This window comes from Jaculus jaculus, chromosome 2 (assembly GCF_020740685.1).
Source record: "Jaculus jaculus isolate mJacJac1 chromosome 2, mJacJac1.mat.Y.cur, whole genome shotgun sequence".
In the NCBI taxonomy this organism is placed as follows: Eukaryota; Metazoa; Chordata; class Mammalia; order Rodentia; family Dipodidae; genus Jaculus; species Jaculus jaculus.
The window spans coordinates 47,468,652-47,490,217 of record NC_059103.1 but is presented as its reverse complement, the minus strand read 5'-3'; the positions used below and the strand labels follow the sequence as shown (position 1 = coordinate 47,490,217).

The following is a 21,566-nucleotide window of genomic DNA, read 5'->3' as shown; positions in this document are numbered from 1 at the left end:
GGAATTGTATAAGCAGAAGGATATGACACAGAAGTAAATGAAAGTTTAAGCTAGAGACTACAGCCATTTCAGCTGCGAATATTTGAGAGATTACCACGATTGAGATTGGGCCAACTGTTCTGTACTGGAACAGCAAGAAAAAATGATGACTCTTTTGAAAATAGAGGGTGAGAATGTCAAAGGGGTTTTCCTGGTCTTTGAAGTTGGCTTTATTCCTCCCGCCCTGGATTAACAAGCCAGAATAAAAGCTTTCCTCCCATCAGCTGCTTTTGTTTGGGTGCTTTATTCCAGCAACAAGAAATTAACAATAACAGTGTGCCCAGGCAAGAGCTCACAGAGTGCAAAATGATATTCAATATAATATATACATAGATAATATTTTATATGTCTGATTATATGTCACTTTGTAATCTATTTTCCTCCTTAATTTCTTACATTTATAGCAACGTGCTATGTTTGAAGATTTATTTCAAGTTCTATTAAAGTAAATTGCATTCCTGTTCAATATGGCTTGCAGGAATTTGGATGCTAAAAAAATACTGTTTTAGCCAATTCATCAATGTGGTCCTGGGCATCAATGCTTCTTAGCAGAGAGCACCCACAGTTTTGCCATGGTTCTCATAGCATCATGGCATGCAACTGGCAGGTGGGGCATCGGCAACAGCTTAAGAGCACCAAGCTTACATTAACTGCTTTGTGGTTTATATTGTGCTTTTTCAGAGTGCAAATTCACCTGCACTAGCGGTAAATGCTTGTATCTTGGTTCGCTGGTCTGTAACCAACAGAACGACTGTGGGGACAACAGTGATGAAGAAAACTGTCTCCTGGTGACCGAGCATCCACCTCCAGGCATCTTCAACTGTAAGTCTCTCTGACTCACCTTGGTGACGTTTCTACTTGGTGGTGTCTTAAAGTAGCCAGGAGATGGGGGTCATTGGAAATGGGAAAGGGGATTGCTTTCTGGTTAAGATGTAAGAGACCTACACTTTCCCAAAGGAAATGTCTTCTTCTTTCATGATAGAAAGGTGGCATGTGTCAAAGATGAGAGTATTCAATTTGCTCTCAGAGATGGTCACAGACAATGGAGTTTTATAGAAAACAAGTGTTTGTTGCTGATTTGAGAGCCTCGATTGATGAAATCATATACTTATTCAGTACTCTTCATATAAGTTTTATAGAACTTAAGAGTATATCACTTCAGGAATAATTTTAAATATGTAAAGACAGGGATGTGGAGGGGATATGACCTGATCAAGGAAATATGGACATGTACTTGAGACATTTGAAGGTTCTGATGCACTTTTCTGTTAGATACTAGATGAAAAGAAAGGACTTGTGTGTGAGTGCCCAAAGCTGAGGCTTTGAACATCAAACTTGAGAAGGTGAAATCAGAATTTGAAGTACATTGGGTTCTTTTTTTTTTAAATATCATGGTTTGTATGACAAGGAAGGAGAAAGAACGCAACTTTAAACATGACTGAATTCTCTTAGGAGTTACTGATTTCCATGTTTCTTTGGGCCAAGTGAAGTAGGGCGAGGGTGAGAATCTCTGAGAAGCAGCCTTACTTATCTAAGGAGAACATTGAGCACGCTGACCCTGAGGCCCAGTGCTAAAGGCTTGCTCCTCAGCCCATGATGCTCTTGTGAGGCGGTGGAATTTATAAGACTTGGGATCTAGCTGGGGGTCTTTTGGTCGTATAAAATATGCCTTGAAAGGAGATATTGCAACCTTGGCCTCTTCTCTTTCTCTCTTGGCTTCTTCTTCTTCATTTTTTTTTTTTTTTTGAGACAATATCTTGACATGAATCCCTGGCTGATAGCAAACTCATGGAAACCCTCTTGCCTCAGCCTTTCAAGTGCTGAGATTATAGACAGGAGCCCAGATGCTCAGCTTTTCTTGCTTTCTTGGCTGCTATGAGGTGAGCAGTTGCGTTCCACCGCATGTTCCTCAACGTGGTACACTCCTTGCCTCAGGCCCACAGGCCTCAGGGGGAGTGAATGCTCTGGAGTTGTGAGCATAAGCCAACACTCACTCGAGTTTAGGCTGGTTTGTTTCAAGCAATTGTGTCGCAGTGATAAAACGCTGACTCACACAATTCTCTTCATGGGTTTTTCTTACCGAGGTCATTTCAGGATGCATTCAGTCTCGTTTTCTTACCTTGGCCAGTGTTGTTTTGAGGACTTAAATTGTAAAAAAAAAAAAAAAAAAGATTTTAAAAAATTGCTATGGAAATGAGACTACCTAAGTGTCAATATTACAAATTTGAAAAGGGTTTAAGAAAAGCAACCATTCTCTCTCCCCCTACTGTGTTCTTATATTCAGGGAAAGCTCTGTATGCCCCAATACAAACATGACTGCTCTAGTTGTGAGCCTGTTATTTATGCTTGCCAAATTCAAGAGTCTGAAAGTGTTAGTTTCCTCAAGATTTTTTTTTTTTAAGTCAGTTTGCATTTTCTTCTATAGACCGTTTTGCAGGTTCTGTGTTTACGTGCTGAGAAGACACTTCTCGAAGATTAAGATTAGCTATGTGCTTTCCTGGCAACGGGCCCGTGTTTTCCTTGGGTTATATTTGTGTAGTGCAACTGGCTGCCCACAGGGAGTTGTCCAGCTTGCAGCTTCTGGTTCTCTAGATCTGGATGGCCTGATGGGCAGAGGGGCATGGAGGATAGTGACGGGATGAAAGGCAGGACTGGGAGCAAGATGGGAAGCATGGAGCTGGGGGTGAGCCAGCAGCATTCTAGAGGAGAGGAACCAAGACAGCCTCTTCTTGGCTGCCTTTTCCATGAATGCAGAAGTGTTTGTGAGCCCCTCATTTCAATTACAATATGTGCTTTAAAAAACAATCTCCTGTTCTGGAAATTGAATGTGGGGCCTCATATATCATAGGTAAGCATTCTACCACTGAGCTATACCCTGTATACTCTGTATTTTGAGACAAGGTCTTGTCACTAAGCTACCTATGTTAGCGTTAAACATGAAAAAGAAGCATTTATTTTAAAATATTTTGTTGTATTTACTTATGAGAGACAGAGAGACAGAGAGAGAGAAAATGGGCACACCAGGACCTCTAGCCACTGCAAAGGAACTCCAGACACATGTGTCACCTTGTGCGTCTGGCTTACATGGCTGTTGTGGAATCAAACCTGAGTCTTTAGGCTTCACAGACAAGCACCTTAACCACTAAGCCATTCTTCCAGCCCCAAATCATTTATTTTTATTTAAAACTCTAATGTATGAATATATAGCAGTTTTATTGTGATCCTATCCATTTATCCTTTCTTTCCCTGCCTCCCACCCCTGAAGACCCTCCCTCTTCAAGGTAGTCCCTCCTCTGTGGGGTTGCTGCCTTCCTTTTGTTATCCGCTGTCCACGTCAAAATGTTGATGGGCTCAGAGCCATGCTGGTCTTGTGGAAGGTATCAGTAACCACTGTGGACTCAGGAATGCTCCAAACAGTTCATGTCGGAAGGACAACACCCCAAAGTATGCCCGCATACCCTGTGGCTCTTATAGTCTTTCTGCTTCCTTTTCCACAATGTTCCCTGAGCCCTCAGTGGGCTTGGTAGAAATCTCTTTGAGTGCTGATGTCTCAACATCCTCTTATTTTCTACTTTGATGAGTGTTGAGTCACCTCAGAGTTGTACCACCATCTCTATAGAAATGGTTCTTTGGCCTGTCTAGAAATCTGGGGAGTCCAGGTAGGTCTTGAACTTGCCATTCTCCTGCTTCTACCTCCCGATTAGGCCTGTATCACCAGGCCCAGCTCAAATGTGTTTTGAGTATGTCTGTACTTGCTCCAAGCTGGACTTCTGGGTTGGGGTCCTGACAATAGTTCCTGCCCTACCAGTCAGGCAGGTTGCTTTCCCTGCTGCACATCTGCTCTCACTTGTGTGATTAAGGCACCACACTTACTGTGAGCACTGTGTGGGGCAGGGACCGTCAACATACCCTAGTATTAATCTCTTGCCGAGTATGTATTGATTTCAGGCTAGACTGCTAGATTTGGTTCCTGACTTTGGGACTTTCTTAAATATTTTATGTTTATTTATTTATTTGACAGAGAAAGGGCAGGGGGAAAGAGAGAGAGAAAGAGAGAGAGAGGAGAGAGAGAAAGAGAGAATGGGCATGCCAGGGCCTCTAGCCACTGCAAATGAACTCCAGATGCGTGCGCCTCCTTGTGCATCTGGCTAATGTGGGTCCTGGGGAATCGAACCTGGGTCCTTTGGCTTTGCAGGCAAACACCTTACCTGCTAAGCCATCTCTTCAGCCCTCTGGGACTTTCTTAACACTGGACATATTGCTTTCGCTTAAGGAAATAACTGAATCCCAATGAGGTTTGGATTCTGATATCTGTGGAATGGAAATAATCTCTTCTTGGTAAGTTTGCTGAAGGATTTAATAAACTACATAATGAAAGTGGGTCTATATAATCATATTTTCATCATCGTCTTCATTCCTTTACATTACTTGGTCATATCTTGGAAAGGTGGATCATCTACCATTAATGTCAGGACCACACTTCATATGTAACAGGGTTTTGCAGGTATACAAAGGTGAATTCATCCCCAGAAGTCCTGGATGTTCCCCACTCATTCTGTCCCTTCAGAAGCATTCCAGTAGAAGGTTCTGCTAGCTGAAAACCTGCCCCTGTGTTACTTGCCCTGAACTCTGTAAGCACCAGAGGGAGGGAGGTCTGTTTGTCACACAAGGGACACTAACCCTGAGATTGTGATAGCTGGTCTCTTCTCTGTGGTCAGGTACCTCTGGGAAAGGTTGTAGCTTCCTTCCTCCCCCCAATCCTACTCAAGCCTAGAGGATAGCCTAATGTGGAATGAGAGTTGGAGGCTATGGCTCAGTGCTTAAAGGCAGTTGCTTGCCAGTGAGGAATGAATGTAGATTCTCTCACCTATATCTCACTTGACAAAAATGGAGTAATCAAGAACTATTTCATTTCCTTTTGAAATCTTTGGAATGAGTCTTAGAGGCTTTCCACTGGTGAGCCTCTTTTTAGTGTATGATACCTATTTTATTGGATCAGTTACAAATGCATTTTTATATGTTTATTTTCATTTATTTATTTGAGGCGGGGAGGGAGAGAGAGAGAGAGAAAGAGGCAGATAGAGAGAGAATGGGCATGTCAGGATTTCCAGAAACTGCAAGTGAACTCCAGATGCACATGCCACCTTGTGTGTCTGGCTTACCTAGGTCCTAGGGAGTTGAACCTGGGTCTTTTGGCTTTGCCAGCAAATGCCTTTAACCACTAAGTCATCTGTCCAGCCCCATTTTTTTGAGGTAGGGTCTCACGCTAGTCCAGGCTAACCTAGAACTCACTTTGTAGTCTCAGGCTGGCCTTAGACTCACAGCAATCCTCCTGCTTCTGCCTCCTGAGTGCTGGGATTAAATATATGTGCTACCATGTCCTGCTATAAATTCATTTTTACAGCAGATGGACAGCGTGCCTTTTGCAGAGTGCTATTGCTGCCAATAACGTTTGCCTTCCTCCCCACTTTGAAGAAATTAAAATATCACATCATGGGAAGTCTTGCCTATAAAATGATGCACTCCAGAAAATAAGCAGTGCTGATTTTTGCTCCCATTTAAGAACAGAATTAGCTTATCTGACCTACTTTGCTTCCCCCAATGGGAATATTGAATGTTCTGATATTTGACTACATTTAGGGTGAAGCAAGGAGGAATCTTCTGGATTTCCAGATGAGCTAGAATCAATTTTCTATTTGTACTATTGGTTTCAGGTGTGCATCAGTGCTCAGATATCTTGGTCATCTTTTTTTATTGATGAAATTAACAATACAAGGATGGGGAGATAGCTCCGTGGTTAAATGTGCTTTCTTCCAAAGCCTGCCAGCATAGCTTCAGTTCCCCAGCCCCCACGTAAAGCCAGATGCACAGAGTCCTACATGCATCTGGAGTTCACTTACAGCAGCAAGAGGCTCTAGCAAGCCTATTTTCTTTCTTTCTGTGCATCCCCTCTCAAACAAATAAGTAAAAATATTTTTTTTTTAAAAAAGATAACAATGTAAATGATAACAGAAGAATGACAACAGTGGCTCTAAGTATTATTTCCAATAAAAACATGGTTTTGGAACATAGATCTAGGCATATTTGGGTCATCTGCCTCTTTACTGTGATAGCAATGGCCAGATACCATCAACTAAGGCTGGTTTAGTTTGCCATGAGACCTTATAAGGGTTTTGGTTAGGTGTGGAGCACTCAGCAAACATTGGCTATCTCCTAGAATTTCCAACTGCATCGTTCCATGGAAGAGAGAATGTGTTGACATCCTAAATTCCCAGCTCTTCTCACATCTTCTCTTTGACTGCTCTATCAAAATATTAGACTTCTGGGCATGAACCATACAAATGAGATCGTTTATTAAGTGTCCTCTCCGATTGTGATGTGGGGCATGATGGAGGCAGGAGGAAAACAGATTCTACTGTCACGGCATTGAGACTTCAGGGGCTGTGAGCCCTGGCAGAGGAACGTGGGAAATGAAGATGGAGCGGTTCTTAGCAGTGTGGGGTTTAGGAGTGCGGAGAGGATCGTTCTGGCTGCACTGGTCATTAGGGAGGATGTGTCCTGGGTTGTTAGAGAAGGGGACTGTCTGGGCTTGGAATGGCAGGAGCACAGAATGGCAGCGAAGGTGGTGCAATCCTCGGACAGGATCATGGCAGTCTGACCTGACAAGCTGCTGTGGCTGGAGTCTGCAGGAGACGAGCGTTGGGAACTGGGCTGGGCCCAGAGAGGAGCCGCCATGCACGGCTGGTTGCAGTGTGCTGGGCTTCGAAGGCCAGCACTGCGTCTCCCCCGCTCCCCTCAGCACACCCACTGCTTGTGCCAAGCTGGGAGTTCCCTTTGCTATTGTACTTCAGAGCCTCCTTGCCACACCTGGAGGCGGGAGAGCTGAGTTTGGATGCTGTCTTGGAAGTGTGTAGACTATACAATTTGGAAAGAACCGTGTGCGCTCAGAGCCTTGGCAAGAACAGATGTTCCTTGAGCAATCACTGCTAAGCGATCTGAGCCCCCGGTCCTCACAAGGAAGCCCCGAGTTGAAAAGTGCCAGCTGTCAACAGGAATGACTTTTCACTTTCAGCTTCAGTGGAATTTCCAATTAACTGAGAGAATCGGATTCAGGGAAAGTGGGGAGTGGAGTGGATCTCATCCTTAATGGAGGGGGAAGCTGCTTCCTTCCCGGTAGGTGGCCTCATAAAACTGAGTCTCAAAATCAAATGAACTGGAGCTAACAACGTGTACCCAATTAAGCTGGGATTTTAACTTCAGAACTTTTTCACAAAGAAACTTTTCCCCATGCAAGGCCGGTTAGGGTAATAACAGCAAAATAAGATAAAGTTCAATATATGATCTGAGCCCACTGGTTTTCTTCCCTTCTTCACTTGTGTTTTCCCCAAAGGACTGACATCCTACGGTGGTCAAAACATCAGCTGCCTTAAGGCACCAAGTTGCACCTACTGTCTACTGTACCTTAAGCTGGCAACTTTCCATCTTTCAAGTATTTTTGTTGATGAGAACTTTGGACTATAGAGAAAACTTATCCAGGGCTCATACCTACTAGACCTCTATTTCAGTAAGCATTGAAAATAGTTCTCTAATATCATCACATACCCTGTTAGAGTACGTAATTCTCCAGCTATGAATGGATATGGGAAGTTTTTAAAAAAATTGATATAAGAGTTTATGTTATTCCATTATGTTACAATGCTTTGTTTCTATTGATCCTTGTCCCCTGTTCCCCTCCCCCATCTCCCTGCCTCCCTCCTCCTGGTCCCCTTCCTTCCTCCAGTGGTACCTCCTCACATTTCCAAACGTGTGTTTTAATTTGTTGTGTGTGTGGTTTGTTTGAACCAGGACCCAGGGTCTGAGCACTGTGAAGGATGGACGTGCTTCATAAGCACTTTCTTCATAGATTCTTCGTCTGTGCCTTTCTGCCCAGCTTTTCCTGCTCCTTCTCATCCTCCCTTTCCCTGTGATTTTTGTGTCTTTTAGACTTCCCAAACTCGATTTTTCTGGCTGCTTTCCAACAGTGTCGCTGAATTTGCTTTATCCTTCTCTTGTTATTCTTGTCTCTTGGTAGGTAGATAGAGAAGTCTGGAGTCAGTCATGAATGGTGTGTGTGCACGTGCACGTGTGTGTGCGTGTGTGTGTATGTAAAATGATTCATGGGGTGCAGTGGTCTTCCATAAAGTTGCCTTTATGTGCTAATACAGACTACAAAAGTCATCACCTAATTCTATCATCTTCCCTCATTAACTCGTGGGGATGCTTCTATGAAGAGAGGCTCCAATCAACCATTGATCACATAGCATGAGTTAATTGAAAAATGAACAGTTTCTCTTACTGTTCTCCAGAGGTGACCAGGGAGATTTTATTTATGTTATTATAAAACTGAGCATGAGTCTGTGGCATACACCGAACTGTTGTAGAAACCCTTCCTGCTCCACTTGTCTCACCCCAACACTACTGATTATTCTAGCTCCCGTTTCTAGCAGCCTGGGGTCCCTTGTGCTCACTCACCCATACCTGCTCCATGTCCTCACCTGTTCTGCTCTTCCTTGTCCTCCATGGTATTTCAGCCTCCACCTGTCCCTCTTCTGGGCTACCTACAGATGGATTCTTGAAGTGCTTTCTTATGGCCTTGTATATTCTGTCTGAGCTTACTGTCTTCTGTTGAGTCCATCTGGTAGAGCCAGTACCTTACTGCTCAGCTTTTCCCCAGAGGCCCATGGTTGCCCACTGGTGCTGCACTGAGGCTGGGCTGGGCCTGCCTCTGTTGGGCATGGGTCACTGGTACCCTAGTGAACCTTTGCAATTTGCCTGCCAGCCTCTTCTCCTGCTTTCATTGCTTACCTTGACTCTCTAGCTCACTCTCTGCTCCTTCCACCTGCCTCTCATGGCCTTGGCTGCTTCTCTGTGGCCACAGCTTTCTCCAAGCTGCTTTAGCTGGGCTCCCCTGTTTGTTGCCAAGTCGGATGAACAGTTCTTCCTGGTTCTTCTTTGCCCAGTCTTCTCTCTGAAGTTCAGCCTCTCTGTTCTGTGGGAGCCACAAGATCACTGCTTGACTCTTTATAGCTGCTACCTCGCTGCAGCAGCCCCTCTGCGCTCCAGCTGCCTACAGCTCTCCCTCCATGCCTTTGGCTTTGGCATTTGCAAACAGACATCACTCCGCGTCATAACCACTCCCTCATCCTTATCTAGAACTTAGACTGATGTATCCAACTACTTGAAAGGCCACTTTATATGCCTCTTAAACTCCATGGATACAGCACTAAACTAACTGCTAAGATCTCCCTCCACTCCCAGACCAGCTCTTGTGTGGGTATCATTGTCTATCTTAGTGATTTGACCATCTGCCAGTTAGGTCAGGTGGGTCACTATCCCTAACTCGCCCACATGACCAGAAATACTTGATCCTTTTTGGAAGCCTGTAGCACTTTGTGCCTTTCTTAACTCAGTATCTGTACTTTCTAATAACTAACATGTGCACAGATGTGATCCCCATAGGCTATTAAGTTCTTTGAAAGCAGGAGCTATGATTACAACTTTATTTATCTATTTATTTTTATGAGAGAGAGAGAGAATTGCCACGCTAGGGCTCAGCCACTGCAATCAAACTCCAGATGTTTGCACCACCTTGTGGGCATATGTGATCTCATGCTTGCCTCACATTTGTACATCTGGTTTATGGGGGATCTAGAGAATAGAACATGGATCCTTAGGCCAGCCCTATGGCTACAACTTTATAATCCTGGTTGCTCCACACAGAGCAGGGATTGTACATAGTGGACACCATAAAAGCATCCTTCCTCTGCTTCCGCCAGCATACTGTATGGATAACCTTCAGAGAAGCAGGCCTGTAAGGTTTCTACTAGAGCCTCTGATATCCCGCCTACCACAATACATGGCATATACCATGTGTGGCTTAATCCTGTAAGTCTTTGTTAGTGATTGAATGAATTATTGTTTCTAGAAAGTTCAACTCTTGGTTTGGATGACTTAGTACTTTGCTAGTGGAACTGGGAGTTGAAAATATTCATATTATCCTGGCAGCCTGCATGAAAGAAAAGACTGACATAAGATCTGCCTTCTCTCAATTTTCTGTACTTTTTAAAAAATTTTTTATTTATTTATTTGAGAGCGACAGACACAGAGAGAAAGACAGATAGAGGGAGAGAGAGAGAATGGGCACGCCAGGGCTTCTAGCCTCTGCAAACGAACTCCAGACGCGTGCGCCCCCTTGTGCATCTGGCTAATGTGGGACCTGGGGAACCGAGCCTCGAACCGGGGTCCTTAGGCTTCACAGGCAAGCACTTAACCGCTAAGCCATCTCTCCAGCCCTTCTGTTCCTTTTTTAAAATAAATAAATTTATTTATTTGACAGAGTGAGAGAAGGAAAGAGGGAGAGAGAGAGAGAATGAGTGCATCAGGGCTTTCAGCCACTGCAAACAAAGTCCAGATGCAGATGTGTGCACCACCTTGTGCATCTGGCTTATGTCGGTCCTGGGGAGTCGGACTAAGTTCCTTTGGTTTTGCAGGCAAATACCTTAACTGATAAGCCATCTCTCTAGCCCTCAATTATATGTTCTTAAATGTGCATTTTCTTGCCACAGCTACCCAAACTAACCAGAGTATAAGTCTACCCTAGTATAAATATTTATTCTGGAACCCACAATGTGGTAGACTTTGTGCTTTGTATAACTGGTTAAAATTTCCCAATCCAGCAAGAGTGGAGGGACAGATCTCTGGTTTCTGAATGTTTATGTTGGTCCCAGAGAACTGTGAAATGTTTCTTACTGTACCACAAAGAAGTATGTGTGTATGTGTGATGTATACATGTGTAAGTGTGAAGGTATGTGCGTAGGATCTGCATGAGTGTGCGTGTATGTATAGTGTATAGACACACAAGGGCACTGGTGTTCATGTGTGTCTGTGGTATGTGAATATATGCGTGCACATGAATGGTGAATGTGCAAGTGTGTGTGTGTGTGTGTGTGTGTGTGTGTAGTGTTCATGTGGTACATGGATATGTGGGCTTGATAACTTGATTAGTATTATCCAAGCAGCTTCCCTTTTAGCCAGTGTATTTCTTGGCCCCTGGGTTTCCTCATGCTCCTTGAAGAACATAGCTTCTTGTGGGCACATCATTGCAGACATTGTCAACAATGACTTGAATCTGCATTCTGTAAACTAGAGCATGAAGTATTAGGTTCCAAATTCCAGTTGTAGAGCCATTGTTTGCTGTGGCTTTGGCAAGTTGCTTAGCTCTTTGTGCCTTTATTTGATCCTTTATAAATGAGGATTGGGGCTGGAGAGATGGCTTAGAAGTTAAGGCACTTGCCTATGAAGCTTAAGGACCCAGGTTCAATTTCCCAGTACCCATATAAAGCCAAATGCACAAATTGGCACATGAATCTGGAGTTCGTTTGCAGTGGCTAGAGGCCCTGGCGTGCCCATATTCTCTCTCTCTCTCTCCTTCTTTCTCTCTTTCTACCTCTTAATCTCTCTCAATAAATAAAATTTTAAAAATGAAGATTGTACATTGGGCTCTCACTGAGAAGGATGGCTGTGAAGAGTTAGCAAAGTAGTGCAGACCTGTCAATTAGAGTAATGCCTGGCACATAGTAAATATCATCTATCTGAAGTCTGCAGCTTCCTGGGGTGAGGCTGGGGGAGGGTGAGATGAGCAGGAAGCCAGCTGACATTTGCTGGGTATCAGCTGTTTATGCTTATCACCTCATCTATATCTCTCAAAACCATCCTAGAAGGGATTCATAGGTTTGCTTTGCTCATAGAGATTAGGTAATTAATTCAGTCACAGGGCCAGAACTTGCTGCTGCTGAGATAGGAACTCAGCTGTGTTTGTGTTTATCTTTTGGAGTCTTTCCTCCCCTTCCTCTAATGGCATTTTCCCCCTGATAATATAAGGATTTACTCTTTAGTTCTTAAAAGGTTTGTAGGAGTTGGGGAATGGAGGTCTGTCTACTGTTCTTAAGGATTATTCAAATTATGTGTGCTCCAGGAACAACTGTTTATGTTGGTCTCCAGAGGGTGGCGCTGTTTGGGAAGGTTGCGGAAGCTTAATGAACTGAAGTCTTGCTGGAGGAAGTGGGTCAATGCGGGGCAACCCTGAGGTTTTATAGACCAGTCTCACCACCTGTTTGTCTTCAGCTTCCTGCCTGGGCAATGAGGAGTCTGCTTCTTGCTCCTGCTAGACTGCCTTCCCCACCATCATAGAATGTATCTTGCTGGAGTTGAAACAAGCTGAATTCAACTCTTCCTTCAGTTGCTTTTGGCCAGATCTTTGCTCACAGAAACAAGAAAATAACTCATACAGCTTATGTGATGATTTTTAATACATGGATTATGATAATAATCTTGGTTTCATGCTGGATTTTCAAATAGATTATGAAAAATTAACCTAGGAGTCCCAGTGTGTCAGGTATCATTGATTCTGTTGAGTTCCTGGGAGATTTTTGTGCTAGTTAACAAGCTATACTGCCCTGGACTCTGTCCCCCTGTCTACTAGTATGTGACCTCGGGGAGTCGTGTCCCTCTGTCTCTCACCTTCCTTTTCAAGAGCCTCCTTGGGAAGAAGAGATAGCCTAGCGGCCAGATACATTTTAGCTCTTACTCTTTCCCAGAGCCCATCTCAATCAGGCAGGAGATTTCAGCCTGGGAACCCTAATATCTCCCAAACACTTATTTCAGCCCTGTGTTCCTCTCACTGTCCCAGTGGAGGAATGGAATTCTGTCTGTCCTGGTCCCAACTGCAGGGAGCATGGAGAAAGTGTCTTCAGGCCTGTTGTAGTCTATCTGAGGATGGTGACTGGAGAGTTTTGGTTTGCTTAATGATCCGTCGTGGCTTATCTTGGTCAAGGCTGTCCCTGAGGCTGAAAGGTAGTGAATCTGTGTCCTCTTTCTTTCTTTCCTTCCCTCTTTTTTTTTTTTTTATTGAAAAGACTTTATTTCATTAAAAAACTCTATTGACAATATCCGTACAGATATATAATGTACCCAATCATAATCCCCTCCCTCCACCTTCCCTAACTTTAACTTCACTGAACCTGTTCTTTTTTCCAAGTAGTCCCTCTTCTATTTTGATGTCATTTCCTTTCGTCTTTGCTCTCTCCCTCCTTTTTCCTTTCCCTCCTTTCCCTTCCTCCCTTCCTTCATTCTTCCCTCCCTTCCTTCTCCATCATCCATGATAGAATGTTGATGGGTCCTATATTATGCAGGTAATTACAGCTGCTGTGAGGTCACGAATGCAACCTCCATTTTTATGTATGGAAGACAGCGTTCCAAAGCACTCCTCTCCAGCCTTTTTTTTTTTTTAATTTTTATTTATTTTGTGACAGATTATACTCTTTTATTCCTGCTCTCCTATTCCAATTTCTCTGGAGCCCTCCTCTGTGGGGTTATGGAATTTACTGTGGGGTCCTGAAAGGCTCAGTCAATACCAATGGGATGGTGGAGAGACCATGGCTCAGGGTATTCCCACACACTCTGTGGCTCTTACAATCTTTCTGCCTCCTCTTCCACAATGTTCCCTGCACCATGGCAGACCTATTGACAGTCTGATTTAGTGTCGAATTCTTTGTGACCTCTGGATTTCTGTTTTGATAGGTTTTGCTTGATTACCGTGTTTGTCACCATCAACCTGGAGCTGGTTGTCAGGCCAGTAGTAAGAATAGTGTTCGTGGTGCTGCTTCCACTGCAAGTTCTCCTGGGCCCTGGCAGATGTGGAAGAGGTGGCAAACGTGGTGGGCAGTTGGTTATGATCTTGTCTTATCGATAGATCTCAACTTTCCACCATTTTCTCTGCCATCTGTAAAATAAAGCAGATTCTCCAACCAAGAAGTGAGATAAGCTTGGGTTAAAGGGGTATGAAAATTTAAGAGATTTTTGGTGGTCAAGCCCACTCTTCTTCTCCAGAAAGAAGTAGAGGCTTCTCTCTGAAGTGTGAGTTTCCTGACCGTGGGATTCTGACTTGATTTTTAGTACCAGGTATGAGTTTTCTCTCACTGAGCGGGCCTCATGTCTAATCAGAGAACCTGCAGAGGCTGTGTGCCACTGTTGCACAAGTGTGCACTTCTTGTCTGGGTGGTTAATTTTGGAGTCTGCAGGGTCCCTTGCGTACTCATAGTGTTTATTGGTGACCGTTTTCTTTCAGCAGCTCCCATGGTGCTTTTCAACACTATGGGGGCTAGCCAGGAAGGAGCTAGTTTCCCTTTCAGTTCCAGCATGGTAATTTGATATCCTGTGTCTTCAGCAATAGGGTCTTACCTTTTACCTCTGACAGGTAATCAAGTGTTTTGGCAATGGCTTACATTGTTTTGGGGACCTCATGGTCTCCTTGGCCAACAGCCCACTGTGTGGCGGGGGGCAGTCCAACTCTGGGCCTTTCCCCATCCTTTGACACTTACATTCTTTCCGCAGCCTCTTCTTCAATGGTTCCTGAGTGGGAGAGTGTACTAGAGATGGTTCTCAGTGCTGAACACTCCACTGTCACTTCTCAGCATCTTGATGAGTTTTGAATCTCCCCCAGTAGTCACTGACATCTGAGACGTTTCTCTAACCAAAAGTGAGAATACTATGTATGTATGTATATGAATATGTGTGTGCACACACACACACACACACACACACACACACAGAGGCATAAACATAAATATTTATAGGACAATTTGGTGGCAATAATTTCAACTTAAAAACATTAAAAAATATCATGGCAAAATAAATATTGACTGTATGTCAGTGAGCTAAGATAGCATTTGAAGGGAGGTAGATGTGCACAGCTCTGGGCTGGCTTGATAACTGCTGGATGAAGGCAGTAGGTTGTCACTGGCAACAAACTTCCACCTGGGTTCTGTGGATGGGGGCTGGGTAAGCAGTAAGGGGCTTCTGCTCCCCTCCCCGCTCTGTCCCTTTTGTTTTGCTGCTTTTGTTTCCCCAGGACAGCACTCATATCAATTAAAAACTTATAGGGTCTTGCACGGTAATTCTGTCTTTTCAAATAAATGAAGGTGCAGAACAATTGGGAGGGGAAGTTTTAATAAGCGCTAGGCATCATTTCCTCCTGCTGTGACATTAAATTTACTCAGATAAAAACAACCTTTTAGATTTACATTTTGATTCTGTTACTGCTTTCGTGTGTGCGGGGTTGTCCCATTTCAGATGAAATTTATCCTCTTCTTTAAATATTTAGTAGTCTAGCGTGGATGTTAATGAAAGTCTGGTGGTGCTATTTTGAGAATTGCAACAATGATAGTAATTTTCAGTGTCAGATTTCTGCTTTGCAAAGGGAAAGAGGAATGGGAGGAGGCGGAGGGAAAAATGGTTTCAGTTCTAATAGAGTTTGCCATCCGCTGGGCCGTGCCAGACAGATGGGTCATGAATACCGTCTAGACGCTCTCTGCCTGAGCAAAGCCCTGGTCTCTAAGGACACGCAGTGAGACGCCTGCCGGCTTAAGTAACTGGGGAAAGTCAGGGCAAGCTCTCTGGCAATCAGATAGCAATCAATGCGGATCTGGCTTCCTCCAGGGAGACCCAGGAGCTGGTGGGAGGTTATATGGAGAGGGTATGTTAAGAGAAAAGGCCCCCTGTTCCTGATCAATTTAAGTGCAAACTTGACAATTATTAAGCATCAGGGACAGTGTGAAAGGACAGTTGTAGTACCATAACACTATTGATTTAAACTGTGGTGGTCTGCAGAATGCAGAACGATAGAATTCTGATCCAGGCATCAAAGGCTAGAGGAGAGCTGTGGTGAAAAGAAAGACATCATTTAGCCCTGTTCAAGCAGGAACGCGGGCCTCCAGTGCCGGTGCGAGCAATATATATCTAAGAAGCGGGGATTGCTTCCAGGGAAGCCATTGGTCCCGACTCTTCATTTTCCAGGGCTTAGCCTCTTAATTTGCAAGGGTTTAGAGGCTCACTAGGCTTTGCTGTCTCTTCTTACGACTCTTGAGAACTTTCCAAAACTGGGTTCCACAACGAGCAAACTCTATGACCGACCGGTATTGGGTAGGAAATTAGGTACAGATCACAAGTATTCTGTGTGGCTTTACCTAACTGCAAGGGTAATTAGGATGGTTGCTTTATTCATTAGTTCCTGGGTACCAGGAACGAACTTTACCAGTTGCTAGCAGTGTTTTTATTTCCCTTCTTCACGTCAGTGTGGTGAGGGGCAGGGGAGGGGGTGTTACTATTAGTATAAGGATGGGGTGGAGGGTTGGGTACCACTAACCAGATGGAACATGACTCAGCTTGTTGTCACTAAGCTGGCACTTCACTGGTTTTGGTGTTCGTTGTCCATATTTTTGCTTTATAATAATTTCATAAGAGGGTCCATAGTAAAGCTCGCGAGGGATCGTCTTTGGGTAGTTGCAAGAATAAAGCTGACATTCAAAGCTGTCAGGTGATGTGTCACGTGATGAAGAGGTGGCGGTAGCTCATGAGGGCGGCACTTCTGAGTTAGCCATCTGAGCTGTAGGTTGTAATTGTGTCTCAGTGGACAGACAGAACAGGCTTCTAATGTGGGAAAAACAAACAACCTAAATTTGAAAGCAATCATTTTTCACTTTATCTTTTCTTATTATGTGCCAAGAACTAATAGCAGAAGGAAAAGCAGACATTTTCTTCCTTCACAGACAGAAAGGGGAAATCAACATTAAAAAAAATATATTTTTGAAGTAGACAATCACTAGAGGAAAGAAAGAAATGTTATGGTTCAAGAACTCACAGTTATGAGTGAACAAGTCTGTCCTTGCTTCAGATGGCTCTTGTCAAAAATAACACTATAATCACCCAAAAGATGAAACAATCTCTCTGAAAGGCTTCTTTTCTAAGCCTTTGCCTACTGTCTGCACCAGGCTCTCACCCTTAGGGCATAAACCATCCTGCCCTTGAGATAACCTATAGAAATGAATACCTGTAGCAGTGAAGTCAGTTGCAGAGGAGCAGTGCCACATTGAAGGTGGCCACCTGGGTACTTGCATGGGAGCCATACACCTTGCAGAACCAATCGTATCTTGCTTCTACCCACTATGATGAGAGGAGCATAATATACTTTTGACCCATGCCAACAACTGCAAAGATTTAGTGGGTTGACTTCTGGATTCAGATATGTGCCTTAGTCACAGGGATATAGCATTATTCCCCTCTTTGAGAGCAGCACATACTCTCTCACCTGGGCTCGTGACTGTTCTAGAAAGGGCTGAGGTGTGTGCTGTGGCTGGCTCCACTGTGGATGTAGTCTCTATCTTTAGTAGAAGTGCTTGGTATCTGTTGTTAGATTCTAAAAATTGGGAGACAAAGAAACTTGAGTTAAACCTTTTATACTTTGGGCTTGGGCAATTGCTGGTGAGGTGTGCTGTCAGCCTGTGTGGCCAGTCTGGGTTCAGAGTGTGATTGGAAGATTGAATCCAACAGTGGCTCTGTTGTGAGCCAATGGATGGGTTAATTAGGAAACTAGTTACCTGCTAACCCTTGATGTCAGTCTGTCTATGACTTAACATGATTTCCCATAGGAAATAAACCAAAGACACCCCTGTCTGGCTTTATGTAATAGAGAGATATTTTTCTTATGGATCTGGAGGCTGGAAATCCAAGATCAAGGTGTCTGTTGAGAGCACATTTCTTTTAGGCATCTTCTTGTTGTGTCATCACATGGTGGAAGGGACAAGGGACCTCTTTCCCTCTCCTTTCACTTCCTTTCCTTCACCCATTCCCCTCTCCACTCCTCTCTATTTTTTTATGGTTCTCAGGATTAAATCCAGGGTTTCATATATGCTAGGCAAGCACTCTATAACCCACCTACACCCCCCCCAGTCCTTTTATTTACTTTTCTCTGTGTTAAAACAGAGTCATGCAAAGTTGTTCAGGCTGGCTTCAAACATATGGTCCTCTAGTCTCAGCCTCTATAATAGCTGAGATTACAGGCACACATAGGTTACCATGCCTGGCTGCAGTCTCTTTTCTTTTGTTGTTGTTGTTTATTTTTATTATTTATTTATTTGAGAGCAACAGACAGAGAGAGAAAATGGGAGAGAGAGAGAAGAGAGAGCGAGAGAGCGAGCATGCCAGGGCCTCCAGCCACTGCAAATGAACTCCAGATGCATGCGCCCCCTTGTGCATCTAGCTTATGTGGGTCCTGGGGAAATGAGTCCTTAGGCTTCACAGGCAAGCGCTTAACTACTAAGCCATCTCTCCAGCCCTGCAGTCTCCTTTATAGGAAGATTAATCTCATATATAATGCTCCACCCATATTACCTAATTACTTCCCAAAATTCCAACCTTCAAACACTATCACCTTGGATGTTAGGAGTACTTTATTTTTGGAAGAATTATGATTGTATCTGAGGAGACATATTTTCTGAGAGGAAGAGACTTCGCCCTGTGGAGTAGATCTTCACAAGGAAAGGTAGTTGAAATCTGCTATGAGCTGGCTACTGCTGAGGAAAATATGCCAGTGTAGGACGGATTCAGTCTTATCAGTCACTATGTTGGTTGTACTTCATAAGTTTCAAAAGGATTTTGTACATGCATGAACATAACTATCAACAGTTGCAGAGGTCAAGTACTTATGAGGTGCTAAGTACTTGTTTCATCTTCTGTGATTGTCCAAACATCCAGATGCTGTGTGAACCACTACTGTCACTTCTGTCCAGTTCAAGCAATAATCAACACTGGGTCTAGCTTGGGCCTGTGGTAATAAGCAGGCCTCACCTTCTATAAGTGCCTCCAGAGAAGACTGGACAATTATCAGGACCAGGCTGTGAATGCTTGTTCCAATTGGAAGCGAAAGGGCCAGAGATGGGTATTTCCCAGAGACTCAAGCTCTGGTTGGAGAGTGCTGAGAAGTGTATGCATGTGAGTGAGCATGCAGTTATCAGACATTTGTCACACGCAAATATCATACGATGCATGACGTCAGGGGTCATATTTACAGAAAAATGTAAGGTATTGCTATTTTCCTGTTGAAAAGCAATGATGAAGCTGGGAGTGGTGGCATACGCCATTAATCCCAGCACTCTGGAGGGAGAGGTAGGAGGATTGCTGTGAGTTCGATGCCTCTCTGAGAACATATTGAATTCCAGGTCAGCCTGGGCTAGAGTGAGATCCTACCTTGACAAATAAAACAAAACAAAACAAAAAAGGAAAGAAAAGCAATGTGATAGGCACTGTGGAGATGGCTCAGTGGTTAAGCATACCTGCTTGCAAAGCCTGATGGCCTGGCCTGGGTTTAATTCCGTAGCACCCATGTAAAAGCCAGATTCAAAGGGGAGCATGTATCTGGAGTTTGTTTGCAACAGCCCTAGGCCCTGGCATCCATTTTTCATTCTCTCTCTGCAATATATATATATATATATATATATATATATATATATATATATATATACACACACATACATACATACATATATATGTATATATATATGTATATATTTAAATATATATGTTTATATATATACACATACATATATATATATGTATGTTTGTATATATATATATTTTAGACTTTACTTTTCTTCTGATTGTGGGTATATGAGTACATGCATGCATTATGGACATCAGGAGATGTGATATATACATATGCATATGTATTAGGATGTAAGATTCAAGGATACAACTCCATTGTATTCCTTGTATCACAGGAATCAGTTGAAATGAATAATCAGCCACCCTGTTCCTCTCTGCGGTGACCTTGGTTCATTAACACTTTTTGCTGGCAAGGAAGGCATTTGTGATCCCTGGATTCCCTGGTTACTCAAAAAAACATTCTGAGCCAGTGACTTTACTTCTGTTCTGTTTAATAAGGTAAGGATCAGTTGGAACATTTAGTCAAGAGATGTGCTGCTTTGTAAATAATGTGACTATTTTAAGATCGTTTTTTTTTTTTTTTTCTTCCAAGAGAGGTCTTTATTTTCAGGGTACAAAATTTCTACCAGTGCTTGCTAAACTTAGAGTCTTCCCTCTGTGGTGGGCTCATCCATTCTTTGTAGCTTAGCAGGGACTCCATCTGTCTTTCCCACTGGTAACCTTCTCATTGTCTTTCAATCCTGTCTCCAATATTGCTGTGTAATCTGTTCACCAGGGACGATAATGACGCAATGTGTGAATCCAGAGTCTGGCACCTTGTAGCACCTTGATAGAAATAGAAAGCTGTGATCACAGCATTGAGATATGCTAACAGGCTGCAGGAGCTAACAGGCCCCGTGGTGGCACTGCAGATGCTCGCTCTGGTGTGGCTGCTGCAGTGCAGGACAGAGGAGGAGGGTGCTGCTCGTGTCTAGAGTCTTGTGGCAGTTTTTGCTTGTTGTTCTCCAAAGGAGTGTCCTTTCTGAAGCATACTGCCTTTGGGGGTTCTGATGATGAAAGAAACCTTGTAATTTGACTGTTAGAGTCACAAGGCAGCATAGTGTCCGTGTGGAGGAGAGAATTAGTCATAATAGCAGGGAGTCATTTAATTAAAATAAATTAGAATTTTTAGTCTGTTTGTGTTTTTGTATTTATCTAGACAGAGTTTCTGATCACTAAAAAGATGTCCTAAAAATGTGTTACAATTGTGTGAAAGAAATCCCAATATGCCAGATTTCAAAATATGATTTTAGTATATAACATCAAATGATCAATAATATGGAATTGTGAACTTCTGACTTGTAAGTTTTATTCTTGGATGTCCTCATTTTACTGACAGAAGACCCTTCTCTCTGAATTTATTTCTTTTCTTTTTTTCTTTTGAAGCAAGCCCAACAGACTGGCCTTTTTCTTAGTGCACGCATGCACGCTTGGGAAAGAGAGAGAGAAGGGAGAGAAAGAGAGATTGGTGTGTCAGGGCCTCTAGCCGCTGCAATCAAACTCCAGATGTATGTGCCCCCTTGTATGCATGTGCAACATTGCATGCTTGTGTCACTGTATGTCTGGCTTAAGTGGGATCTGGAGAGTTGAACATGGGTCCTTAGGCTTTGCAGGCAAGCACCTTAACTGCTAAGCCATCTCTCCAGCCCTATTTGTTTCTTTACTTTGAACAGTATCAAGCAGCCATTTCTCCTTGACTTGGTCTCATTTTGTAGAAATCAATAGGATGAAACACATGCTCAGAGAGAGTCAACAGCCAGATGCTGTCTGCCAATACAGGGTTAGTGATATTGTCCACATTGAAGGATGAATGTCATTAGAGAAGGCGGAAGCAGGACATGCCAAGCCCAGATTGGAGTTCCCCTAAAACACACGTGCACAGAGATGACAGAGGTGAGGTGGAAAGAGCCTTAGCCTTGTTCAGAGAGTGCCAGGGAATAGGAGACACTGTTCCTATGACAGACACTGGAGGGAGTGGAGTATCATAGTTGGTGCTGTCTTTGGCCACCACACATCCTAGGCTGACAGAAATGGCCTTTGGTCACTTCTGCATTTATCCCTTCCTCAAAGATCATCTGGATTTGTGCCGTGCAGGATCCCTGGTGGCAGGAGCGGAACATGGGATCCAGAACCGCGTAACTCGTATTTGCTGAATGAGTGAATGCAGTCTTTCA

General features: G+C 43.6%; 1 protein-coding gene across 6 annotated transcripts in view; it reads left to right on the top strand.

Annotated features, from left to right (window-relative positions):
• The window catches only part of Ldlrad4 (low density lipoprotein receptor class A domain containing 4), a 435,013-nt gene that overhangs the window by 216,140 nt on the left and 197,307 nt on the right, over positions 1-21,566 (top strand). For 5 of the 6 annotated variants that reach the window (XM_045142975.1, XM_045142977.1, XM_045142976.1 and 2 more), the window contains one exon: positions 721-861. In XM_045142975.1, coding sequence (XP_044998910.1) covers positions 721-861 — 141 coding nt within the window. Of the gene's footprint in view, positions 1-720; positions 862-21,566 lie in introns of those variants that run through there. The other variant, XM_045142979.1, reaches the window with a different exon arrangement.